General features: G+C 35.0%; 3 protein-coding genes across 5 annotated transcripts; 1 reads left to right on the top strand and 2 right to left on the bottom strand.

Moving 5' to 3' along the window:
* Positions 1-116: 116 nt before the first annotated feature.
* LOC101268785 (dihydroorotate dehydrogenase (quinone), mitochondrial) lies at positions 117-8478 on the top strand. The gene is made up of 11 exons (XM_004228480.5): positions 117-600; positions 1684-1766; positions 3389-3712; positions 3895-4147; positions 4726-4806; positions 4913-5020; positions 5440-5469; positions 6224-6361; positions 6854-6891; positions 6995-7094; positions 8110-8478. Exons 1-11 carry the CDS (start codon positions 457-459, stop codon positions 8182-8184), a joined length of 1374 nt encoding a protein of 457 aa, XP_004228528.1. The 5' UTR covers positions 117-456; the 3' UTR covers positions 8185-8478.
* On the bottom strand, positions 7375-10750 carry LOC104645412 (BAHD acyltransferase At5g47980-like). 2 transcript variants are annotated; one of them, XM_010316916.4, is made up of 2 exons: positions 9750-10750; positions 7375-8622 (listed from the first exon to the last, which is right to left on the bottom strand). In XM_010316916.4, the coding sequence occupies exons 1-2, from the start codon at positions 10558-10560 to the stop codon at positions 8609-8611; spliced, it is 825 nt and encodes a 274-aa protein (XP_010315218.2). In that variant the 5' UTR covers positions 10561-10750; the 3' UTR covers positions 7375-8608. The 2 variants fall into 2 exon arrangements, with proteins under 2 accessions (XP_010315218.2, XP_010315215.2); XM_010316913.4 differs by lacking the exon at positions 7375-8622 and adding an exon at positions 8926-9148.
* A 2036-nt stretch (positions 10751-12786) lies between these two features.
* LOC101268498 (phenylalanine--tRNA ligase beta subunit, cytoplasmic) lies at positions 12787-26311 on the bottom strand. Of its 2 annotated transcripts, none has more exons than XM_004228479.5 (20): positions 26049-26311; positions 25900-25955; positions 25451-25551; positions 25146-25275; positions 24932-25047; positions 20801-20867; positions 20557-20598; positions 20446-20487; positions 20252-20328; positions 19331-19457; positions 19088-19255; positions 18494-18622; positions 18293-18394; positions 17471-17602; positions 15947-16021; positions 15367-15474; positions 13973-14068; positions 13801-13884; positions 13282-13362; positions 12787-13197 (listed from the first exon to the last, which is right to left on the bottom strand). In XM_004228479.5, the coding sequence occupies exons 1-19, from the start codon at positions 26104-26106 to the stop codon at positions 13294-13296; spliced, it is 1779 nt and encodes a 592-aa protein (XP_004228527.2). In that variant the 5' UTR covers positions 26107-26311; the 3' UTR covers positions 12787-13197; positions 13282-13293. The 2 variants fall into 2 exon arrangements, with proteins under 2 accessions (XP_004228527.2, XP_010315214.2); XM_010316912.4 differs by having other exon boundaries at positions 13290-13362; positions 26049-26306.
* Between the last annotated feature and the right edge of the window lie 413 nt (positions 26312-26724).

A 26724-nucleotide genomic window follows, 5' to 3' on the forward strand; every position in this document is an offset into this window, starting at 1 on the left:
TCACATAAAATTCTAATACCATCAAAAGTATCTATTTCATTTAATATTTTTAATTTAAGAAGTCAATTATTACAATTTTCTTTTTTATATATATAAAAGAAAAAAGTGTAAAAGATATTAAATCATAATTTTTTTTATTAAACTTTTCCAAAAAAGGCATATATACCAAAGCCTAATAAAATCAAGAAAACAGGGTTTTTCTCTTCCCCCTTTCATCTTTTGCTAAAACCTCTCATCTTCCTTTTCAAGAACAAACCTTTACACCCCCCCCCCCCCCCCATTTTCACTCATACTCTGCTACCCCAGATACCCTTTTCAGTCATATGAATCATAGTGTCATCAGTTGTCTGTATCTCTGCAAATCTTCTTGAATTTTTTTGAGCATTTGGGGTTGTAAAGTTTGAAGTGTTTGGTTATTAAAGATTTGTTTTTTTGTTAATCAATTTGTTAAAGAAAATGAAACAAAGGGTTGGATTTGCATTGATTAGAGAAAGCTTGTATCGTAAGCTAATAAAACCAAGCGCTGCTCCTCCTAGACATTATTGCACTTCTTCAGCTAATGTTCCTCCATTACCTAAGGTTCCTCATTCTTCAAAAAAGGTACTTTCTTTGTTATGTTTATTCTATTTGGTTTTTATAGTTTTGTATCTTTAGAGTACTAATTTAATAATAAAGGTAAAAAAAATTCTTGGTGAGAAGTATATGATAGAGTTACTTGGTACCTGTATTGGTATGAGGTAGGAATTATCGAGGTGCTTGCGAGTTATCCGACATACCATAGTTATAAAAAAGATCTTTGTTTTCGTAGAGTACTAGTTTAGAGGTGCTGTGAAGAATAGGATAGAGTTGCCCGGTACCTGTATTCGTAGGAGCCAGCAAGTAGCTGGTGGAATTAGTCAAGGTGTGTGCAAGTGCAAGTTGTCGGGGATACCGTTGTTATAGAAAAAAGTTCTGTAGAGAATGTTATTTTCTTAGACTACTAGTTTAATTATAGAGGAATTTTCTTGCTAAAAAGTATAGGACAAAGTTAGTGGATACATCTATTGGTGGGAGGTAGCAGGTAACCTGTGGTGTTAGTCAATGTGCGTGCAAGCTGTCCCGGATATCATAGTTATAAAAAAAGTTATATAGAGAATCTTTATGGTTGAAATAGAGTGATACAAATGGCCAAAGTTTGTATTTGATTGTTATATGATTGGATTTTAAGTAACTTGTCATAAAAAAGGTTAGATTTTGACAGAAGAATTTGGACTCACTATGATAAATCATGCAGTTAAGAAAAATAGGTAACTTCTAATGACATAGAAATGGGACATGAAGAAGTATTTAATTTCTTCTTTTATCAGTCTAAGTTGGGGATTTGAATTATTCTGAGTGTATCTTCTTATTTCCTGAAACACTCTCATGAATTTATCAGTGGATTTGATTATCTTAACCATGTCGAGTAAATGAAGTAACTCATTTATTAGAAACAACACTTATCCTTTTTTTCGAGAATATTGGAAGTTCCATACGGAATTTCCACAATTTTAGTACTGTTGGCCTGAGTGTTAGAAGTTGGCATATGATAATTGCCTATGAGTGCACGAGCTGTAATCAAATTTACTCATGCTTTTACAAGGATTAGTAATTTCTTCAGCCTTCTTCTTGTATTTCATATCAGTATCTTGGTTAAAACTGTAGGGAAGGTTGCTAACAGGAGCCACAATTGGTCTACTAATAGCTGGGGGAGCTTATGCAAGTACAGTTGATGAGGCCACCTTCTGGTACTGAATTTATATCTTTGAGATATTTACTTTTAAAACAGTGGCTATAGAACAGTTGAGAGACAAATAAATGCATGGGTGCTGTACAGATTTCTTTTCATGAATCCTGTTGTGAACCAAACAAAGAAAATTAAATGGTAATGTAGTGTAATTTTTTTGGGCACATTGGTTGGATGTACACACACAGGCACACACAAGAAGCAAAAGAAAACGGTACACTTACATTTTAGTGTACCTGCAACTTCTCATCTAAGACATTCTTCCGATATGGATTATGATATTTGTGAGGATGCATGAAGCTTACTGTTCTTCTTTGGACTTCAGCATATCTAGATGTGAGACTCAACCAAGGCCAACGGTTGTAGGATTCCAGTTCAGAGATAATTTTTGGCTTATCAACTCAATAACATGTCTCAGGAAAGGAGGAGAGAGATAATAAAGCTGCCAGCATTTTTCGTTTTTATTTTTGGTCAATACTTCTTGCTTTTTGCTTTTCTAGAGGGGTGTGGCTGGGGTCAGAGATGAGTTTTACATTTTTTCACTGGAAGAAACACTCTTAGTAGACATTAGATGTGGATGGTTCAGCAAATGTTTTGAGGGATCTGGTCTATATCTTGTTCTCCAATCCCCATACAGAGAAGCCACCCCCAGTCTGTTCATTCTAAGAGTTGAAGCAACTTACAAAAAAAAAAAAAAAGACAACTACGCCTCAGTCCCAACTCCCAAGCAGGTTGGAACGACCTATATAGTTCATGAAAATGCTTCCCTTAGTTGCTCGTGAGATGGAAAGAGAAAATGATGCTAGTTGGTGCTTTATACATGTGTTGGCTTAAAACTGAACTTATGAGGATATGTGTGATTGTTGTTTCATGGGGGTGCTACCTTAGAAGTGGTTCCGCAGTGATAAAATTGCTCAGTTGTGAGTATTTATTTATTTACTAGATATGTAATGAATTTATTGGTGTGGGTGGATACCTTGTGTACAAGTGATACACAGAAGATAGAGAACTGCATGATATGGTTCTCTTCTACGGTTATGCGTCTCCCTTGAAAATTGACCAAAACTGAGTAGAGGGACCTCAACTGTATAAATTTACTTTCTGCTCCTTCAAAGGCTGTTTTGTTGTTCTTTCTTCAAAGCACCCACATAAGTGCCAAAGGAGCTGTATTCCATGCTCTGCTCTGCCTTCTCCTTATGAAGGCGTAGCAGTGGTTTACATTTCCAAATAATCATTTATTTGGGGTTTGAGAATGATGTTTCCTTAAATTAGAGGGAATTGGTTTGTTGCCTATGATTTCTGTTGGCTTCTTCAATTAGATCCATTTTCTTGCCTACGGTAGAACAGAAAAAGGATATTGGTGTGCTTCAATGAGCTTGTTGGTTTGAGTTACTTGAATGTTATAGGTACAAAAGATTTCTAATCATCATACATATATAAGCATATTTGTATCTGCAGTTTGATTTGTGAGATAATGTTGACAATCTTCTGTATCTTGTTGGATTATTTAATTATATCGAACTAATTCCAGTCTTCCCTCTCTCCCTTTGTCTGAACTGTATCTATTGTTGTTTATTACAAGGTTTGGGTGAAATTTACATTTATGTTCCAAAATACGTGCAGTGGCTGGCTATTCTCAGCAACAAAGCTTGTAAATCCATTCTTTGCATTTCTGGATCCAGAGGTTGCTCACAAACTGGCAGTCTCTGCTGCAGCCCGAGGATGGGTTCCAAGGGAGAAGAGGCCTGATCTTCCTATATTGGGCCTTGATGTATGGGGAAGAAGGTTCTCAAATCCTGTTGGTCTTGCTGCTGGATTTGACAAGAATGCCGAGGCCGTTGAAGGCTTGCTTGGATTAGGTTTTGGTTTTGTTGAAGTTGGCTCAGTAACGCCCATTCCACAGGATGGCAACCCAAAACCACGTATGTTTAGGTTGCCAAATGAAGGGTAAGAATGCATGTCTAATCAGATTGTGTCCAACTCACCATCAACACCTGTTATGTTTTCTGATCTTGAACTATTCTTATTTCTCTTGTGGTTTTCCCAGTGAAATTCATTTCTATATCTTTAATAATTAAAATGCTTGATTCTGGAAGTTGTAAAAGTAAGAATCCTTTGTTTGGTGGCAGTGCTTTAATCAATAGGTGTGGCTTCAATAGTGAAGGAATTGTTGTGGTTGCCAAAAGATTGGGTGCTCAGCATGGTAAGAGAAAGTTGGAAACATCTAGTACTTCATCTCCAGCAGGAGATGAAGTCAAGCATGGAGGGAAAGCTGGTCCTGGTATTCTTGGTGTTAACCTTGGAAAGAACAAGACAAGTGAAGATGCTGCAGCAGATTATGTCCAAGGAGTTCATACATTATCTCAGTATGCTGACTACTTGGTAGATGTCTGAAACTATTATGTATCTTTTGTTTGGATATTTGCATGCTCTTGGATTACACCTGTTTGGTACTCCTTTTTGTTTTATGTGTTTGTGTAAACTTATGTGCTTTTGTGATCTAGTTTCTACAAATGCATACAAAATCTTTTTTTTATTTAATTAACTTCTAGAATGAAGAAAAACTATGTATCAGATTGCCATGTTGCAGGCTGAAGGACCAGGACATCTTATCTTTTTCTAAACACCCATTAGACTAATATATGAAGGTTTGAAAAGAATCTCCTACCCACCCACACTCCAAAGAGAGAATTACAGACTGCTAATTTCATAAACTTTTCTGTGTTTGTTATATTTTCTGATATTTTACATGTGGTGTTTTTGGCAATGTCACTTTCCATTTCATCATTCGATAGAAGCGGAAACAAACATAGTAATTGTTTTTTTAATCTTTGAGAACAATTAGGTAAATTTTCTCCAAGTTAATTCTCTTGATGAAGGATACATTCTCTACCAGCTTCCAGAAACGCCTCCCTAGTATTGTTTATAAGACTGATTCATAGTCTCCTTGACTGTTTTAGGTAATTAATATCTCATCCCCAAATACTCCAGGACTACGCCAACTTCAGGGAAGAAAGCAACTGAAGGATCTTGTGAAGAAGGTTTTTGCCTGGTGCCTTTCTGTTATATTGTGCTAGTTTACATATGGTAATGTTAAAGACCATGTCACCAAGTATTAGATTAAGTCCTTTCAGTATCATTATATAGGTCCAGGCAGCTCGTGATGAAATGCAGTGGGGTGAGGAGGGACCTCCGCCTTTACTTGTAAAAATCGCTCCAGATTTGTCCAAACAAGATCTTGAAGATATTGCAGCGGTATGGAAGTATTTCTACTCATATATAAACTAGCTTGGGATTGATGTGTAATCTAAGGGGGTGTTTGGATTTGCTTTTCAAATGACTTGCAAGTTAAAAGCCAAAAGTCATAAGTTGGGAACCCCCAACTTTTGACTTTTGATTTTTTTTTTTGGGTACTTTTTCAGCTTAAAAGCACTTTTTGTGTAAAAGTGCTTAAAAGCCAAAAGTCACTAACAATAAATCAATCCAAACACCTACTAAGTTGCGCAGACACTTCCCTTTTGCTGCCAGACGCATGTCCGATTCTACAAAAGTACACTACTTTACTTTTGGAGAATCTGACACGCGCCTGTTGACATTTTTGAAGAGTCCGAGCAACAACGGTTTTAGCAGTTGTTGATTTGTTCTTATGGCTTGTTCTCTTTCTACTATTGTAGGTGGCTCTTGCTCTTCGTGTGGACGGACTGGTACAGTTTTAAAGAGAACTTTAGTATTGTTTTTTTGCATTTTTTAATAAGTTAAAGTAAGTCCCTTAGTGTTGGATTTCAAGCAGCACTTTGGTGTTGGGAGATTCATGATGACAATATCTTATTGGTTTCTGACTATACCTATCCAGAAAGGAAGTAGCTACTTGGTTTGTGACATTGAGCTTATATTGACCAACAGTTTATTCTATGTTGGGACTTGGGGTTCTGTGGTTCGCTGTTTAATTTATCCTCAAATAGTTATTAGAAGTTGAGCAACTGGTCTCTTGTACTATAATATTCACATTTAAAACTTTTATGATCTTGGCTTTTCTATAGATAAAATGGATTAGGATTTTCATGATTGGCACCAAGGTGTTGCCACTCAGTAGCAATAAGAATTAATGATGTATTAGCCAAAAAAAAGGAAAGAAACAAAGCTTGGCATCGAGCTAAACTAAGTTAATGGCAATTCATGTTTTTGTGTGAACCATTTCTTATTAATTTTCTTGTGCCATTCTCATTGTGTCAAATATTGAGTGTCTATCCATGAAGAAATGATTTTTCGTAGGAGCATTCCCTACCCCCCCCCCCCCCAACTCCTCAAAAGAAAAGATAGCAAAAATAAAACCCAGAGACACGAGTAGGTATGACGAGCTTTATGCTTTCCTTGTTTTCATGTTTGACCACCTGCATTCCGTGAAACATTTTATTTTCTTTAACATAAATACCAACATTCTATGCTTGATGCTTGTAGATTATATCAAATACTACAATCCAAAGACCGGATTCAGTTAGTCAAAACCCTGTGGCACAAGAGACTGGTGGCTTGAGTGGGAAGCCACTCTTTAATATGTCAACAAATATACTTAAGGAGATGTATCTTCTGACTAAGGTATGTGTAATGTCCCGTTGTATCTGGAATATGTGCATGTGCTAGTTATCATATTGGAGTGGAACAGTTGGATTGGTTCTTTTTGGTCCTCCCTGTGTCTTGTTGCTGTATTTAAATTGATCCATGTCAATGTTCTCCTAAAAAAAGTTCTCTTCAATTTTCTTTTGTAATTTTTCCTGTTATAGAAATAACACAGATTCCTTTTAACTTTTACTACATAAAATTGTAATGTATGGAGTACAACTTCAAGTATTCATTGTTCTATTGAGTATGATATATTGTATTCTTATATTTTTTTTGTTGACTTTTCTGCTGCTCAAATTTTAACCTTGAATAATTCTTTCATTTGATTATTTGAGGTGAAACTATCTGCATATTGCTCTGTCCACTTCTGTCTCTAGCTACATTTGTAACCTCAGCATATGACAAAAACAATATCTTCCGTTGTCTATATTTGATGCAACTGATAACCTCATTTGTTTGTTCTAACAGGGAAGGATTCCTCTCATTGGTTGTGGAGGTATTAGCAGGTACTCCATTCCCTCGTCCATGATTGTAACAAGTATTAACATCTTTCATTTCATTAGCAATTCTGGTAAGTATTTGAATACTTGAATTATGCATTTCTTGCAGTGGCGAGGATGCTTACAGAAAAATTCGAGCTGGTGCGACTCTTGTTCAGCTTTATACAGCATTTGGATATGGAGGACCTGCACTTATCCCCAATATTAAGGTATAGGTTTTTCATGCTCATTAAGTTCTGAATATCTATCATATATTCTTTCATTAGAGTTTCTATAAATAATACGAAGTATAGAAGAAATATGGTACAAGATGAAACCCTGATTCTAACCGAACATGCATTCCAAAAGTTCTCTTACCTTTCATTCATGGGATCGAGGCAGATTTTCAAGTTGGGACATTTTGTTTTTCTTATTCGCTTTTAGTTTTTTTTCTTTTTGCTAGTATAGACATAAAAGTTTATTCATAGAATCATGATTAGCTACAGGGTGTAAAGAAGGAGAGATCCTTTCTATTCCTCTTTTGGCTGGGTCAAAGTTGTGAGGGCCGATGGTGCCAGCAGAAGAAGAGGGATAAGGGAATAGGTATATACCATGTTGATATCATGCACGAGGTAATAGGTATATACCGTGTGTGTGCTACTCCATGGAGAACTGAAATATAACCACACGGCTGATTGATAATCCATCCCCTATTTTACAAGACTAGATTGACATCAAGCATTAGGTAAACCAATCTGAAGTCGGAATTTCCTCTTTGAGGTTCCATTAGCTCAAGAAACTCGCATTTTAAAGTGGTTCGTTCCTACCCCCTTCTTTTCAGGTGCTTTTGTGCGTGTGCTGTAGTATCTTTTGCAGACACTTCACCCAGTTACATTGCATAGTGTTGTGTCTTTAACCTGGAAATTGGCATAGAAAAATCTCTTTTATCCCTACTATAACTTGATATTTGATGGATTCGCCGGATATGGATGTAAATAGTGCACAGGATTGTTGAGGAAAGTGCTCATTCAACTCCAATTTTAATCCTTTTTGAGATAAACTGCTGCTATAAATACGAGCCGCTTAATCTTCCACTAACCTAGGTTCATTTTTTCCAGCTCTCATCTGCAAACAAAAACATACTCTGCTCTCTTCTTGCAATAAAATCACTTTCTTTTTTTCTACTCTCACTTGTAGATTAACGAACATTCTGCTCACGTATTGCAACACTCTCTCTTTCTATAGGCTGAACTCGCGCAATGCTTAGAAAAGGATGGTTACAAGTCAATCCATGAAGCTGTTGGAGCAGACTGCAGATAGTTTTCGCTGTTGTCATCCAGTCATTTGAGCTCGAGGGGCTGACTACATTTTTGCCGCAGTCTTAATAAAACGAAAATTTTGGTGCCTTCCCATTTTGCCTCATACAATTTGCTACATTATTTGTGATGCCTTTCAAAAAATTTAGATGTTTATGGTTTACTTGTGGCAAGTGACTCATTTTTTTCTTAATGTAACATAGTAACAAAATTTTGGATCTTTGGTTGATATTTGTCTTTGATATGGGAGTTGAATCCACAAAATACAAAGTGAAAGGTAATGGTGAATTCTTGCTCATAGTTTCTCTTTAGTTTTCTTTCCTCTAGCTGAGGGTCTATTAGAAACAACTTTCCTACCTCGTGAAGGTAGGGATAAAATTTGCGTACGTACTACCCTCTTCAGTCTGCTAATTTATGCGGTTCTGTTCTCATTCCTTCCAAACTGAGAAGATCAAGCAAAGTGTTGGAAAAATTGTGCGAAGTGTGGTCATTTTTCGTGTGTATTAATACATGGATTTAACTTTCGTACATTGATAGTGCAGAATAAGGTGCAAGTATTGAGACGAAACAAGAGCGCGAAAAATAGGTATAACGATGTGATTTGTATTGTATCGATTTGACAAATACAACATTCGAATATATTATGTCATTTACAGTTGTTACATAATATCACACACCAGCAATTTGAATGATAAAAGGTTACGGAGTAAAGCTATTATAAAATGTAAAGTAAAGGACAACAAAATTATAGATCATGAGTAAAAAATAAAATGATTAAGCAAAAAAGGCAACAATATGATTACATCAAATCAAACATTATATAAGACGAGACTTTTCATCGGTTTAACAATAAGTAACAATCGAAACAAACATCATATTTAAATTAACAACACAATACAATACAATAACAACCGTTATAAGTCAGATTCGCGCCATGTACCGCTAGGAAGGAGACATGATCAACAAACCTGATTAGATTCAGATTGAGATATCAACGCTCATTCTTAACCAGTTTCGAAAGAATGTCATAAACGGAGGAAAATGCTCCCTACCAACACATAATTGTTTATTTAATGGTGGCAAAAGCTAGTAAATCTTGATTTTGTTCAAACTCTAACATATGTTTTGCCTCCAAACAAATCCAAGCTTCTATCCCACCATCTATAGAATCCATTAGCAAAATCATATTTTTAGAGTAAAGTTCCATAATACTCATCCATTTTGGCTTCCCCCATCCAAAATTTGCTTCATAAAATGGCACACCACACCAACTAGTAAAATTATACAACTCAATATCACTACTTCTTGATAAAATATCTCCAATCATTTTCCAATTTTCAATTATAGGATCTAAAGCCACATCCCAATTTAAACTCTTTGTACCATTTTTACTATAAGGAAACTCTAATAAACTTTTTCTAACTATAGTCACAAGATTTGGTAACTCATTAATGTCACTCTCACTTTTAGTACACAATGAAAAGCCAAGAAAATTTCCAATAGTCCCACTAGGCAATGAAGGTACAAGTCTTTTCCTAACATTCACTACATGTGATAAGTAAGACGTACCAGAGCTGCTTTTAGATGAGACAGTCGCACATTTCCATATGAGAGCTGACACAGCTTCAACACGCGTAGGGCTAGGTACATCCTTAGATAAAGCTTTAGTCTTGAGATTCGCAATGCTAGGTCCATTAAACAAGAAGATCTTCGAAACGAGTTGTTGTTCATTAAAAACAAAGTTAGTGAATGGTGATGGATAGGGTTTTTGGGTAGGTGGGAAGATTTTGACCCCTGTTTTAAAATCAGGGGTCAGTAATAACTGGGCATCCACTGCTCCTTCCCGAGCAGTGGATGCCCAGTTATTGATGAGACTACAAATAGACGTAGCGTCGGACAACTTATGAGAAACCCAACAACCTAGAATCATGCCTCCACATTCAAAGAATGTGACTTGAACAATCAACAAATGAGTTTGCAATAGTGAATCAAGTGTTGGGAGAAAGTGTACACAAGTGTTTGTTTTAATGCCTGAGAGAAGAATATCTTCTTGGAGATTATAGTTATGTGCAAAAGCTTCAATAAATAATACACCAAAATCATCATCATTGTGATTATTGAAACTTATTGAAGTGTTTTCATTGACTAATCTACCAGCAAATGGATAAAAATCAGATAGAATTTTGGATAATGAATTTTTTAGTTGTTGGGATTTTGTTGATATGTTGGTTGATTCTTGATCATCATTTGGATAGTATAGAAAAATTGGATAGTGAGGAAGGGGAGCAAGTTGATCTAGAGCTGAAAAATTGAAGGATTCAATATGACAAACTTTAGGTTTTATCAAATTTTGTGATGTTATCTCTACTTTTTTCTCCATGGCTAGAGATATTTTTGTCTTAATAAGTTTGGCAATGGCTTTATATAGCGGAGTCCGAAGAGTAGGATGTATGCAGATCTTACTGATCTTAGCTCAAAGGAAGTAATCGAAGTAGGCAAAAGGTTGATCTAGGAGTGGGAGAGGGTGTTCACCAAAACTCTCTCGATTATACTGTGTATCTAAGATTATTTATTTTAGTAGTATATAGATTTTGTATCTCCTAAATACAAGAGTAAAAGGTTGAATCAATGATACAAGTGTTCCAAGAAAGTACGTCTTTATTTTTTCGAACCCCCTTAATGAAAATCTTGATTTGCCACCGAAAGCAGAACTAATATTTTTTCGAACCACCTTAATGAAAATCTTGATTTTACAACCGAAAGCATAATTAAAAGGAGATATTCATGTGTATGTATAGTTGAGTTTGAGTGTTTGACTTGGATACATCAATAGTTGAAAATAGATTACCTGGTACCACACGAAAAATGATAAAATAGTTTAAAAGATGTTTAAACCCTAAGTTCATTATTACTAAAATGTGATTGTGAATGGAGGCGGAACTAGGATTAAGAGTTTACGATTCTAAATTTTTTTTAGAATCGTCAATCAATTTTGTTAGGGATTTACAAATTAATATACTTATATATTTAATGAAATTTCTAGTACAAATATAAGATCGTGAGTAGTTCTTTCTTAATATATCCCACCTAGCTCCGTCTCTGATCGTGAATAATTCTTTCTTAATAGCATCGATAATCGTAACCTAAAGTAAAATGATGTAACTTGTTATAATAGGTCAAAACTATACTAACGATGAAAGAATTTATTGTATTATCCGTTAGTATATATAATTTAAAATTATATAATTTAATCGTAGATGGCTATATTTTCTAAATCAACAAAAGTAGGTGAGAGACAGCATCCTAATAAAAAAAATTGCTAAGTTCCAATATATTTTTGTTTCTACCTAGACATACAATAAATATCTTCTTTTTTTTTTTTTTTTTTAATATTAGGGCGAAATAACAATTTCTGATGAATATTTATTATTTGAATCGAAGAAAGACGCTCGATTCAAATAAAGCAATTTAAAATAGATATGAAAAAGAAATATTATATAAAAATAATTTTTAAAAATAATAGAAAGGGGAAATAATAATAGTAGTAGCAAATAGTATAATAATTGAAGCAAAGGATACAACAGGTGATGATAATAAAAAACTAAGAAATAAAATAATAACCTAAAGTACAAAATATAAACTAAGAAACAAAATAATAACAGAAGTACAAAATATACTTTAGTTTTTTGCCCTAATAATAAATTCAACTATTTAATTATGGAACATTTAAAAATATCACTTCTTCCGTTTAAAAAAGAATGACATACGTTCTCATTTAGAGCCGGCCTAGATTGACTTAAAAATTTTAATCAAACATATTTTGAAGTCATTTTTAACTTCTGACTTTGAGAGTGTTTGACAAAGTTAAAAATAAGTTTACGTAACTTGAACAAAATACTAAAAATCAAAAGTAGGAACTCTTCTTTTTTTTCTATTTTATTGACTTAAAAACTACTTCCTTTAGTCAATCCAAGTCGGCTTTTAATCTGTTTCGAAAAAAAATGGCCGACCCACATTTTAATTTCACCTTTCGAGGTAACATAGGATGTCACAAAATTAAACGTCAATCATTTGATATAACTTTAATTTTAAACCATATAATTGAAAAGTATTATGTTTTTTTTAAAATTTCGTGTCAAATCAAACTAGGTCATTCTTTTCGAACTCTTCTTTCTTTTCTATTTTTTTTTTTACTTAAAAACTACTTTCTTTAGTCAATCCAAGTCGGCTTTTAATCTATCCAAGTCGGCTTTTAATCTGTTTCGAAAAAAAATGACCCACATTTTGATTTCTCCTTTCCATGTAACATAGGATGTCACAAAATTAAACGTCAGTCATTTGATATAACTTTAATTTTAAACCACAAAATTGAAAAGTCCATCATGTTTTTTTTAAAACTTCGTGTCAAATCAAACTAGGTCATTCTTTTTAAAACGAAATGAATAAAACTATAACATAGTCCTTTGGCTAACTAGATCTAAATAGCTATATAAAAAGTTATACTAAAGTAAAAGCTTTAGGAAGCAAATTATTTACACTGATGATAATGAATCAAACCACATCTAATAATTCACTAGCTTTTCTTGTGTTTAATCAAACATTAAAGTTTTCATGCCAAATTAAAAAATTCATTCAAATATATAAGAGAGGGTAAACAAGTGCACAGCTTCATTTTTTTTAAAAAAAAATCTTATGTTTGCTCAAAAAAGAGAGTTAACTAAGCTAACAGACAATGATAATCTCAATGTTGATATCAAACATATTTGCCTGGGAGGGGAGGGTTTCCTGTCAAACAGTAAGTGAACCAAATGAATGTTGGATCATCTTTCTTCCTCAATTACAAAGTATCGATCGATCAATACGTAGAGACCATTGTCAAAAATTGTCACCATAATCGAACAGCTCAAGGCCCCGGGGCATCAAAAGCAGCACAGTTTGATAAATGAACTTATAAATACTTTATGGAACCAACGCGACAAAGGATTCCCAGGAAGAAAAAGGCATGGTAGATGATGCTCTGGCAAAACATAAATTAGAGGTGTGTTTATTTTCAGGTAAAAGGGGAGGAAAAGCGAGAAGGGGGCGTATAATTATAGTGTACCGTGAAACCTGACTATAGGAAACTCTGCATGTCAAGCTCCAGGAAGGAGCAGACATCTGGAATGTCATACTCCTTGAGGACCTGAAACCAAAAGCCAAAACATATAACTCTGGAATCGGGATCTGCTAATCAGGTTATTACGGGTGGCCTCAACGTGTGTCAATTAACAGTAGATAGTCAAACTGTCTAAAGACGAAACTATTAGGTGAATCAGGCTGTTATGGCATGCTAATAATTGTCGTTCTGAAATTGCTATTGGTTGTACCCTCCAAAGGCATTATTTGAGGTGGTCATTGTAATGATCTGTAAAACCTATGCAAGTGCACATTTTAATCATGCATCCAAATGAAAAATGCAGATATGGATTTCCTATAGCCTTACAAGAAGGGTAAAAGAATTACATAGGACTTAACCAAACTCAAGATGCTTTAAAATGCAAATAGAAGTAATCAGAATATGTTCCTAATTACTAATTGACAAGTCTCATGCATACAAAATCAATGCATAATAAGTGAATACCTTAGGGTGCACAATGCCGAATGTTCCAATTTGCTTTCCTCCATAAATAACGTTAGCCTGTCTTCCCTGAAGAAATGCAGGCTCCTATGACACATTAAGACAGAAATAAGCACACTGAGCAATACTCATAATGAAATGAAAGCAAGCAAATTGGCAAAATGCAAACAATTACCTCTGATTTTTCTATGTAGTAGCCTGTACTGTTTCCAGGTGATACAAAATTAGTGCCAGTTGCTTCCATGATTTTGTCAACTAGACCATGTATTAGCTGGGAAAAATGTGAAGAGTCAAATGTTTGAGTGCCTAGAAGCTAGTGCACAACCTATAGAACTATTATAATTATATATACGAGTCTGATAGTAGTAATCAAATCATTGCTTGGAAGTCAGAAGATTCAAGTTCAACTCCAAATATTCTTATAGTAGAACTTCACAATAAGAAAATAGCAGTATATATGTTATTCAAGAACCTTCCAAAGTTTGGTCCTTGTTCTCCAGAAGAACATAGTAGTTGTGGATGCATAAGCTCAGAGTTTGCAGAAATTATCACAGCACAACTGATGTTGAAGCAGGATAAGAAATCATTCTGCCAACTAAGCTACGATGGACTTCTCCAGAACTCTCTCTGTGCATACAAAGAGTTCTTACTAAAGGAGAGCAGTACTTGCAACCTATTCTAAGTTCTAAATAGCACAAGACTTGAGTGGGAGTCAACTGCTTAAGGCATTTTGAAGGCTACGCGTATTGTATATTTGTTTAGTTGGTCCAAGTTGTATCCAGCTGTAAATGCAGTACAACTTCAGGATGTTATGAACTCACTAGTTCTGCCTAAGATAGTTTGTTTAGTTAGCCAGAAAGTTATTGTAAGCTCAAACGCCATATCTAGTAATTCTTGCATCTTCTTAATGCTGTTACTAATACCACTTACTTTATTTTAAAAAAAAAAAAGAGCACAAGACTTGAGAACGAAATGCTTGTACCGATTATTATATTGAATTTGGTAAATAAGTGTTTTAACAATTATTTGTACAAGAGGAGAACTCAAAATAAAAATGTCACTAAACTTTGTAAGGACATGGAGGAAGAAAATAAAATCCAGTTAAAGAAAGGACAAGCTATTTAGGAAAGATCATAAAGGGAAGTAGGGCATTCTTATTGCAACAGAGGGCACAACAGGAAATGGGTCACTCTGAGAGGAAGACCAAAAGGGGATCTGTAGGGACCGGATGGCAGAGGTCACTTCATAATTAGGTCCAGCTCTCATATGAAAATAACTTTCATGATCGAGGCAGTCGACTATTTTCATATACCCAACAGCCTTTCCATTTTAAACTTACACCTGCAATCAGCTCTCCATGAAGAAAAAAGTAGAGACCTAGAACAGAGCTACCTTTACAAGAAAATATCTGTCCAAATTATAATACATATTCCAACTGGAACTTGTAATGTGCAGCAGATGCTACAGAGAGTGTCCATATGTATTTCAAATAGTTCACATCCAAGGAGATTTCATGGTGTAGAACTACTAAACTAACACTATACAAGCTACAAATTGGTAAATCTGTACCTCAAATCCTGAGTTTGCTCCACAATACAGAGCAGCAAGGTGGCGACGGTTTACTGCGCCAACATCTTTTGTATCATCTAAGAGGACTATATCACCAACTTCAAAAATCTGCAAACAAGAAATGGAATTAAGACATAAAATTTAACATGCAGAAGTCACTCACAAAAGGATTGGCAAAAGAAATAAAAATTCAAGGCAGTAACTACACCAAAACAGTAGCAATGACAGAAATATGCATGATGGTAACAAGATGATCACACAGCTTAATACTTGGAGATAGCAAAGTAGTACTAACTAACAAATGTCACTTATAATTATAGCAGAAACTCCCTTCACTTGTTGTTAAACATACATCTCCCACATAATTAGGCTTATTATAGCCTATTTCTCTCCGAAAAAATTTAAATAGCTCACAAGGTCAGGCAGAAAATAGTCTATTAGACGACTTGGTGAGAAATGCTATTTTCTTACAACTGTCACTAATTGCAATCTTGAGCTTACTTCACACGTTGAAGCAATAAAGTCAGTGGTAAAGTAAATGGCAGGTGAAACCATGCAGAAGTCAGTTGTCCTTAATTACCTTTATAGGCTTTGGATGGTCCTTATTATGGCCCACAGTTCTCAATAGTCCAGGCATGAGAGAAGGCCGAACAACCTGTAAAGTAAGAGCTATTTCAATTACCAGCATTTGATACATAACAAGAACAAATAGGCAAATAGAAGAAAGCTGCAACTATATATCAATTAAAAGGGTTTGTGGTTTGCATTTAATTAAATCAAAATCAAGGACAACAGAACGATTACACAGAGCAGTATCTCTTTTAAGTAGGTAATCAAAAAAATTACTAGACTGGACAAAGGGGTCACAACAAAAAGGACTTTATCATCACGTACCATCTAAAGAAGTGTCGCACCCGTGTTGACACGACGTGGGTATGGGTGTGGGTGTGGGTGTGGGTGTGGGTGTGGGTGTGGGATCTGTGTCCGATTTGGTCAACCAATTTTGGGTACTATGACCAAAATCGATGGGGAAAGTCTGGACGATTTTAATAATTTATGTAATCAATACAAAAGCTAAGGTGAAATTGAAGGAAATGGAATACCTTTTATATAGATATTTCTCTGTCACTCCTTTTCCTTTGATCTCCTTCCAGGATTCTCCTCAAGATCTCCACATAATATCTTATAATTCAAGTTTTATAGCTCCATTTTTAGATATTCTAATTTATTTTAGGCGAATTCTCGCACCCTTATCCATACATGGATCCATATCACTGAATCTTAAGAATTAGATCATGAAGGACCCGACCTTTAATCCACACCCAAGTCCGAGCAACTTAGTCTACCATAACTACCTCTGCGGAGTACTTTCTCCTTTTTCTAGGGAAGAGACATGTTGTTCGCTTGATAGCCTAGGTTTAGCTGGTTACTAGTAATTGTCCAAGTGTGCTAGTATATTGCCTTTTTGTGTGTTATTGCTTTGATATCTCACATCATTTGCATAACCAAAGTCAATTCTTTTGAAACAAATCCTCATAATGTGTGACGTGCACACGGCCTTTAGTTGAGCCACCCTTATCTTAGGAGGGGAAGCCATCAGACCATGGAGTGGGCAGAAAGCAAATCAGCCGCTATATTGTTAAACTCCAGATTGGGTCAGCCTCAAGAACATTCTTATTTGCATCATATTGTTTAAAAGCCTAACAGGTCCAGTGCCAAGTACCAAATTACTTTGTAGGAGATCCATGCAAATCATGTCAAACATGCCCATGGCCCAAAAGATATTTGAGGATCTCTATCTGGCTATTTTTTACATCTTTGAGGGTAATATGGTCATTTGGAGGGAAAGGACATCTTAGCCCACCAAGACACTGCATCAAGCAACTGATATAAACTGTTGTGTTTTAATCAGCCTTCTATTTATCTCGTTGCACATGCACCAGATTTTAAATTAAATGTCATCTTTTAAATCAAGAAAAATATTAAAAGTGAAATGCTAAATTTTCTTCTTCCTAATTAACTAAACCATGCAATAATGGATTTCTGGCAGGGGGGCCATAGAGTAGATTGACAACTTATTTTTTGGGGGACAGAGCAGAGTCACCTCAAATTCAGACGTACGAGAATCAGCAATGGTCACAGCAGAATTATCCTCTTCACGGTTCAACATGGAGAAAATTTCTTTCTTGGAACACAAGATCCATGTTAACACCTCAGTATAACCAGTCATTGCAATCTAAATCGGAAAAGACATTAAGTCAGATGGGAAGCAAAAGTATCAAAAATAATTTGAGAATCAAGAAAATGCAATTAAGTATACACATACAGGAGTCAGGACAACTTCACTAGGAAGAAAATCTTAAGTTAGTTCTTTTTTGAAAAATTCTTTGACTACCACAGAATACTTCAGTACCTAAGCTGCAGTTGAAAAACTGAATTTCACATGGTCCAACAAGACCACCGATAGGCATCAATTATCCACCTCATCATTCTATGAAGATATCTTAATAGCAGGACTTCAATATTGAAGTCCAAAATTCAAAAAAAACAAACAAAGAAGGGAAGTACCTGATCAAATAAATAAATGAAGAAGGGATGTCTAGCACAGGAAGGGGTTAAAATTGACATATTGAAACTCCCCACCCCCACCCCCACCCCCCACAATGATCTTCCTGGCTAGAAGCGTAGAGCTGAATGAAAGGCTAAAGACTGTTTAACCAACTCCAAAGGTCCCAAACGCTAGTACCATTCCCGAGTACGAGTCAACATCAAGAGAAGAAACAATTTCATTAAAAATCACATGTAGCAGAGACTACACAGGAACACAATAGAAAGCGATGCTCCCTTCATCAAAGACATAAATGTCATGAACGCCAGAAGTCCGTGTCAGCAATCTGAACAGCACAGAAGTGTATAAGCACATTACCTCTGTACGAATAAGATCACTGAATTGACTGAGAGGTAAAGGATTCAAAGATGCAGGTTTTCTCTTTGGGATCTCATTGTAGCCATAAGCAATTGCAACATCCTTCAGCAAAAGGATAGAGAAGTTGAATCCATATAAGAACAAAGACAGAAAAGCTATGTGAGATGGTAACTATAAGCAGTGATGCATCAAAACAAATACCTCCGCTACATCACATGGATGAAGTACGTCACTTCTTGTGGGAGGAACAGATACAACAAACTTGACTTCTTTATCTTCTGATACAGATTTCTCTGCACGCAATTGCATTTTATGCAACAAACTAGCCACCTGAAATGTTGTTAGGCGTCTAAAGAAAAATTTCCATCTTCTTTTCTACTACAGAATAATACAGCAGAAAATGCAACACAGGTCCATCACATAAAAGCACAAAGAGACAAGCAACTACTGCCACAAATTTTGAAGTAGCATTTAAACAATGTACAGAAAATTCTGAAGTGGCGATGTTATTAAAGCCAATAAAAGTACCATTAGTGCATGGGATGTCCAAACACTAAGCCAGTGGATCAAAATCATACTGTAGCCTCACGTTTGATGCTACTTTCTAAAGCACATCCGGAGACATGGAAAAGCAATTCAAAGGAACTACAAACTTAAAAAACTTTCTTGATTAGGATTAGTTATTAATATCATAATTGTCAATTTGTCATGAAGATAAGATGATAAAATGAGAGAAACTACCGTATACATGAAAAGAGATAAGAACAGAGAATGAATGACAAAACTCTATAATACCTTATCCTCTGGCAATTGAACTCCAATGATGCCAGTAATGTAGGACAAAGGCACATTCATGTTGTAGATTGAAAGATCGGGACAAACATACGATTTTCCATCAGGATATGTAACTTTAACTGGTTCAACTTCAAACTTCCGCTCACAGTACACTGAAAACATAGTTACCTAGATACAATATATTAATTATTTAGAGTCCCAGCAAACCAAAGGAGGAAAAGAAAATGAACTTCTAGCTCCAACCATCGTGTTCAGAACAATGTTGGCCTTCGTCAAATCTGTGGCTGTACATTCTATAAACACGTTCTTTGTTTTCAGCGAAATGGCTGAATGTGCACCATTAATGATGGGGGGTAAAGACAAAACAGTCCTGCAGAACAGAGAGTGACTAATGAGTTGTAGAAAGATAGTGGCCAAACTTCATCAAGAATCTGCCACTCAACAAAAGCATTTCGGGGAGTAGACATAATCTTGTCCGGAACCTTCTTTAGTCTAATAGAAAGCACCTTATAGATTATCTCATAAATGTTACCCACTGGCCACTAGAATATAAGTCTATAATTCTTGATCCTCATTGTTCCTTCCTTATAGGAATGATTAGAATAAAAGATGCATCAAGACTCCTTTCAAACTCTATCCCCTAATGAAACTCCCTAATAGGTGCATTACCTCACCTTTTTAAATGTATCCGAACCCTGCCAAAAGAATGCCAACATGAACCCATTCGCCCCAATGCTTTACCCACCACACAATAAATCATTGCCTCCCTCACCTCCTCTTCCCCCATCTCCCTCTCCAACCACCCCTTCTTTTCCTCTCATAACCCCAATTTTGGTCTCCGCCATGCTTCCTAACGATCTAGAAACCTAAGTCGACTCTGATGTCCCCTCCACCCCCTCGTGCACTCCCCTTCCCACTTCAAAGGAATCTATTGAATGACTCTGTTTTCAGCTTCTTATTCTACAAGAGAATTGTGTTTAAATTGCCTTCTTTCAACCACAACACCCTCGCTCATGTCTTTCAACTAGCTTTTTGTTTCCAAACATTATTATAGATAAAAGTATTATTTAATCTAAAAAGGTTCATAGGTCATTAGGCATGCAATGAAGCAAATAAATGCAGTAAGATAGCTCCAAAGGAACGGCCCATTTGTAGACGGGATACCTTTTACTATCATATATAACAGGGTACACGGGTGAATTCTCGATTATGTGTAGAAACTTCTTCAGCTTCAAATCCGACTGTAAATCAGTGCAGTGATGTGTTAGAGATGTCCTTAAAGTGCAAATAGTGGATCTTCAAGATAATGACAAGAACAACAATACAGATGAAGAATAAAAGGATAAGTTGTAACTCACTTTGTAAAATTCCATCAGCTCATCAGCTCTGAAGTTTCTGGTCTGAAAAAACAACCACAAAAAATCAGCTTAAACAACACCATAAGACAACTGCTAAAATAAAACAATTACCTGCTTCAATGGCACAAAATTTATTTCAGCAGGAGGCAAAGCCTGAAATTGAAGGGGACAAAATTTAAACATCCACCATCTTAAACTACATAGGGAAAATAATGCAGTACACAAGAATCAGATTTTTAAGGAAAAATCAGTCTGTCCCTCCAATTTGGAGCCAACAAAATACAGGAATAACTTTGAAGGTTAAAAAAAAGGGGAATAACTTTAAAAGAAGCTAGGTATCACAACTTGCATATACCTCATACGTGAAAGGTCCTTCAATTGTATCTAGGTCATGGGTACCAATTGCCACCAAGGTTCTTCGCCTATAAAAACCAAAAAGGAGAATAAACACCCTACCTAAGCGTAAGCAAGAGAAAACATACACAGGACTCTTTCAGATAATAAAGATGTGATTCCCCAAAATACTCGAAGTAGTTTGTACGGATACTGCTCATGGTAAACAATTCATCAACAGCAATAATAATAATCATAAGAAGAAGAATAAACAGAAGAAGCAGTACTGTCACCACCACCAGTCCACCACCATCCAAGGTTGTGGAGTAGTGGTCCGTAAGTGGATAATAACTATGGGAGATCAGGGTTTAAATTCCAATAGTGGCAAGACTATTATGTGATTTCTTCCCATTTTGTTGTAATGGTGTGTGTCCTGGTGGGAGGTGGTAAGCACCTAGTGTAATGATCAAAGTGTGTGCAAACTGACTCAAGAAAGATTGTTATTTATTTTTTTTTTGATAAAGTTGAGGTCTCAAGAAAGATTGTTATTTCCATCACTATTTTCAAGTTTGTTTATCTCCACCTGTATTCCTTTCCATTAAACCCACTTGAATCTAGATCTACGACAAATCATTATTCAACAAAGTTGAATCTTTTATTTAAAAAACATGAAAAACCAGACATTGCTAAATGACTATAGTCTTCTTCCATTAATGCTTTCTGATAATCAATTTTCTTGTCAGGTTTTAGTTGTGTCTTCTTTATTTCTTCTATAAGATGGAGAACAGAAACGAATTTAGTAGGTTGTTTATGATGTACGTTAACATGGAAAATTAATGTACCTCACAACGTGACTTGTTTCACCTGGTTGGTAGCTAGGGAAGCAGTACTAACTCAGGACAATCTAATGAAAAGGGGAAGACAGTTATGCTCCAGGTGCTTTTGTGTGAAATAGAAACAGAGACAACAAACCATCTCTTCCTCCATTGCAGAGGGACCGAGAAATTGTGGCAAGTTAGGGGCATCAGCTGGTCCATGCCAAGATACAATTTAGATTTTCTAGCATGCTGGAATAGAGAAGGGGATATATCAGGTCACAAGGAGAGATGGAAGATTGTCCCTACTTGCATCTTGTGGACAATTGGAAGGAAAGGAACCAGAAATGCTTAGAAAACAAGAGCATCCCTTTCCATAGTACGAAGTTGAGCCAACTTATAACCCTTTATTTTTGGTGTAACCGTCTCCCCAAAGTGGTGGAGGCTATTACTCACTTTTTAGATTGGTGTAACCATGTCCTCCCCAAAGAGGTAGAGGTTATTACTCACTATTTAGATAGTTTAGGAGGGATATAGATGATAAATCTTTTGGTTTTGCTTATTGTATATTCCTGATGTAATTACTACTGAAGTACACCACTGGTGTATTGCTATATGTTAACTTTCTCAAGAAAAAAAAAAGTATGTAAATGAATTTTTCAATTAAGTTCAGTGTACAACTTATATATTCTCCCATCTCAAAAATATTACTCCCTCCATTTCAAATTGAGTGACAAGTTTTAACTTGGCACATAATTTAAGAAAGTAAAGAAGACTTTTAAATCTTGTGGTCTGAAATTAAAGATTGGTCAAATGTACCAAAATACTCTTTAATCTTGTGGGCTTAAAAATGTCATGTGGAAAGTTGAAACTAAAAAGTTGCTAAAAGAAAAAGGTCCTTTTTATGGACTAAGAGGGAAGTAGGTCAAATAAATGAAATTGGTGCAATAGAAAATAGATGGTGCAGTGTTAGTTTAAGATAGAGACATGCCTTATGCCTAAGCTAAAATAATGACTTATGTTCTCCTTGAGATGAAATAAATTGCATTTCTTATCCCACATAAACTCAAAAAAATAAATTGAAAAAATAACTACTCAAAATATAAATTGTGCATTGTTTGTACAAGATATGAGATATGTTGTATGACTATCCCAAAATAATGATGCAAGCACTCATTGACGTGTGTTGAAGTGCTGTAGCTTAAATTGTCAAAGAGAGCACACATTTATTATTAAATTATACTCTCAACTAGGTGAAATAAATTGCATTTCTAAGCCCATAAGCTCTAAAAGACCTTGAAAAAATAACTCCATTATCTTTGGAAAGGTAACTCCTACCAGATTTGTAATCTTTACACTATACCAATTAAATCTAATAAATCTCATAACTCCCCCCCCCCCCCCACAAAAAAAAAATTATGTTTACACCAAAAAAAGAACAAACTAATAAAATTCATCCTATTTTTTAGAATGGAATTTTGTTAGTATTTCCAAAATGTCTTGAGTTCCTCTCTTTCCATATTGTCCACAAAATGCGTGCTGGACTTTTTATTGCGACAAATAAGTTAACACGCATGATTAAAGTAATCCATTCATCTAGTCCCATTTACTGAACAAGCTAAGGTTTCTAAATAATTTCTTTACAAGTCAATTCCCATAAAAGTAAATAACTGAATGGTATCCAGCCATGTACAAAAGCATCATATACTCACAAAAGTTCAGAAAAAACAGGAAAATTCATCTATTATCTACTCATTGGTTCCCGTGAGAGCTAAGGGCCCATTTGGATATGCGAGATGAAAACATGATATGAAATCATATGAGATGAAGTTGAAATTCTGTTGGACAAGCAATTTGGATTTTTAAATAGTATTTTTTGCTCATAAACATTAAAAAAAACAGCAAGTAACGGAAAATGATCAAAATTGCCCTAATACTTTATACAATCTTACCAAATAAGTAAATGTTCATAACAAAAGTGTAATACACTATCACACAGCTACTCTAAAAAAATACAACTTTTATTGATCGAACTTTAGTTCAACAATAAAGTAAAATTGAACATGAGACATTTACCTACCAACAAAAATGACTTCTTTGTAAAGAATTACTAAATAGACATGTAACACAAATGAGTTAGCTTTGTGTAAACAAATAATATCTATGCTGGTTGGAGTAATTAGTTATATCTTTTTTGACACTAGTGACATTGTATTTTAGTCGGTACTTAGGTAGTACAGAAAAACCATATTTACAAAAAGAAGAAAAAGATTAAAGTCCTTCCAATGCTGAACCAGGAAGTAATTAGTTATATCTGATATATATGGTTTAAAGATTGATAAGAGAAATAATATCAACTATATATTTTGTTTACATATAAATAGATAGTTGGTAGATACAAAATGGTGGATTTATTTTTTACTGAATATAAACCTGTAGATCAATTTTTGTATTGGAAAAATGTGAAATTGGAATATGAAATTCTCAAATCAAACTTTTTGGAGAATTTGGGATTACATCTCATGATTTCAAATCATAAGATGAAATTGCATGTCTTGATTTCATCTCATGATTTTTTGAAAACACGAGATGAAATTGCATGTCCAAGCGCGCCTACTAAGAGTATACCGCATAAGTACAAAGGTTTGCAGTATTTTTACAGCCGAAACAAAAAAGATCAAAAAGAGAATATAAGAATTAGTAAGATTTAACAAAACCAAAGAAACTAAAAGAGTTTGATAAGTGTTGAATTGTGCAACAGTCTCATCTAAGCTTAAGTTTCTAAGGTGCACATATTTTAATCACTTAGTTATATAATGTCTCAGCACGTCATGTCACATGTGGCTTGATTGTTGTTCTTGGGCCAAGCATAGGAGATCTTTTTCTATGGTAATGATGTTTGAGCCCAACATTTTTGACAGATCTATTTTCATATTGAAGTGGGAGATCATCTCATTATATTAGAACGAGCACAATTTTAATTAATTGATTTTCTTATATAATTGAGAACATCTTAAGGGCTAATGATGCATTCGGAGCTCAGAAGAGTAAGCCCATCCCTATATCTTTCTCCACTTAAATGCCAAGCTTTTGTTTATAGCATGGTCTGAACCACGTGCACCTAACCCACATTGCGCTCTTACCATTAGATTGAAAGCTTAGGGCCATTAGGTAATTATATTTTGTCTCAACAACAACAACATAGCCAGTGAATTATATTATGTCTCAACAACAACAACATACCCAGTGAATTATATTATGTCTCAACAATAAAAAATTAAGTTCAAAAAGAAAAGGTAAATTAGGAATTTCAAATTCTTCTTATATTCTAATAATACCTGCAAATGTTTTGATGCAGCCTATCTTGTAGTTCAATGAAGCTATTGTACTTAGCCTCATCAAATGTTACACCTCTTAAAACAGCACATACAACATATGGACGAATCTTGGATGTCTAGACAGGGAAAGACAAATGTCAATGCAATATAGTTTCTTTACCACATTTAATGGTTGTAAAATACTTAACACAGACATAACTTTAGCAAGTAGTACCTCTGTTTTCACATGCATTTCAAGCATAGATTCTTTACCAATATTTGCCACCTTATATGTTGGGATCGGGTCAAGTCCATTAAATATTCGAAGAGCTTGCGCTAGTCCTTCAAGACAAAGCAAATCATATCTGCAATAGCAGTTTGAATGAAGACATTAAAACATTTCTAAGCAACCCCACTCCATCCACTAAACTAAACTAAGTGCAATTGAAATACTAAAAGCATAATCATAATCTCAATATCTTTCTACAAATTCATGAAAATTGATTCTGCGATGTAATTATGAAAAGCAGGCAAAACCACCTGTTTGCTGGAACTTCAATTTTGTATATAGTCTCTCCATCATCTTCCACTCCCTCTTCCTCCAAATGCTTCTCTTTTCTCTGTATTGCTTTTTCTGTTGTCTACATTTTTCGCACATCAATAAGCTCAATAGGTAACCAACAACCAAATACATGAATCAAGTAAATTATCTGAAGAGATAAAACGACTATAAAAATTACTCCTGACATCCCCGTATACTACTGGTCCAAAGTATAAAAGCAGCATCAAACTTGCTCAATTCACAACTTACTGCATATTAAGTTTACATACTTGGAAAACCACAAACAACTTTACTTAAATAACAAGTTTTTATACAATAGGAAGCTATCAAATGTGACAGAGGGAGTGTTTCAATTACACAAAGCATACAAAACAAAGAGAACAACATTTCTTCATGTGTGAGATATGCAAAGTTCAGTAGTACTTACTATATCGTCGAGCTCAATACCAAACTGAAAGCACAATTCATCGAATTCTTCATCAGCTGAAAATTCATATAAAAAAACTTTTTTTTCAATCTAACTGCTTAAAGTACTTTCATACGGAGCAGGAGATGTATATAAAGAGAGAAACTTACTGTAAGTACGGCCAAGGGCTTCGAACAGACGGTCTCTTCCAACGCTAACGGTTGGCATGGTGACACCTGAATCTGAGAAAATTGGCGACGGCGACGGCAACGGTAGCGTCGGCGGCGGCCGGTGATCAGATGCAACCGGTGAGCCAAAAATGGAAGGCGGCAAGGGTTCCGGCACAGTAGGTGAAGAAGACGAGTAATTCAATCTCCTTTTTACATAAACCAAAATATTACTGAAAAGTGCATAAAGGTCCCTAAACTTGTAGAAAGTGAATAAAACTACCCTACATTTTAGTTTTTATAATATAAAAAATGTCCTCTAATTATTTATTTAAAAAATAAAAATGAACATATAACAGTATGTTTGGATCATTGTTACCCATTGTATTGTATCGTATTGTATGGTTACTACATCTACAATTTTATTTTAATTGTGACCTAAATGTTATTAATTTAAGGGAAAAGGGTCAAATATGCCCCTGTACTTTTCGAAAAGGTTTAAATATGCTCCCCGTTTATAGTTTGGTCCATTTATACCCTCGCCGTCCAATTATTGGTACAAATATGCCCTTATGGGCATTAATTGGCCACCTCAAAATATCCAACGCATTATACTTTTCTTTAATTACCCAAATGGATTTTCCACGTAATTTTAATATTACAGCGTGGCATTTATATT

This window comes from Solanum lycopersicum, chromosome 1 (assembly GCF_036512215.1).
Source record: "Solanum lycopersicum chromosome 1, SLM_r2.1".
NCBI classification, from domain to species: Eukaryota; Viridiplantae; Streptophyta; class Magnoliopsida; order Solanales; family Solanaceae; genus Solanum; species Solanum lycopersicum.

Bases quoted from the DNA above. Each gene is read 5' to 3' on its own strand.
- LOC101268785 (XM_004228480.5), top strand. From the start codon at position 457: ATGAAACAAAGGGTTGGATTTGCATTGATTAGAGAAAGCTTGTATCGT. The intron at 1,767-3,388 runs GTACTGAATTTA...AAATACGTGCAG, and splicing joins GTTGATGAGGCCACCTTCTG to TGGCTGGCTATTCTCAGCAA. The intron at 5,021-5,439 runs GTATGGAAGTAT...CTACTATTGTAG, and splicing joins ATCTTGAAGATATTGCAGCG to GTGGCTCTTGCTCTTCGTGT.
- LOC104645412 (XM_010316913.4), bottom strand. From the start codon at position 10,560: ATGGAGAAAAAAGTAGAGATAACATCACAAAATTTGATAAAACCTAAA. The intron at 9,149-9,749 runs GTACGTCTTACT...GAATCTAATCAG, and splicing joins CTCATCTAAAAGCAGCTCTG to GTTTGTTGATCATGTCTCCT.
- LOC101268498 (XM_004228479.5), bottom strand. From the start codon at position 26,106: ATGCCAACCGTTAGCGTTGGAAGAGACCGTCTGTTCGAAGCCCTTGGC. The intron at 20,868-24,931 runs GTATTATTAGAA...TGGTTTTTATAG, and splicing joins CTGCATCAAAACATTTGCAG to GCGAAGAACCTTGGTGGCAA. The intron at 18,623-19,087 runs GTATTATAGAGT...ACAACATTTCAG, and splicing joins TTCAATTGCCAGAGGATAAG to GTGGCTAGTTTGTTGCATAA.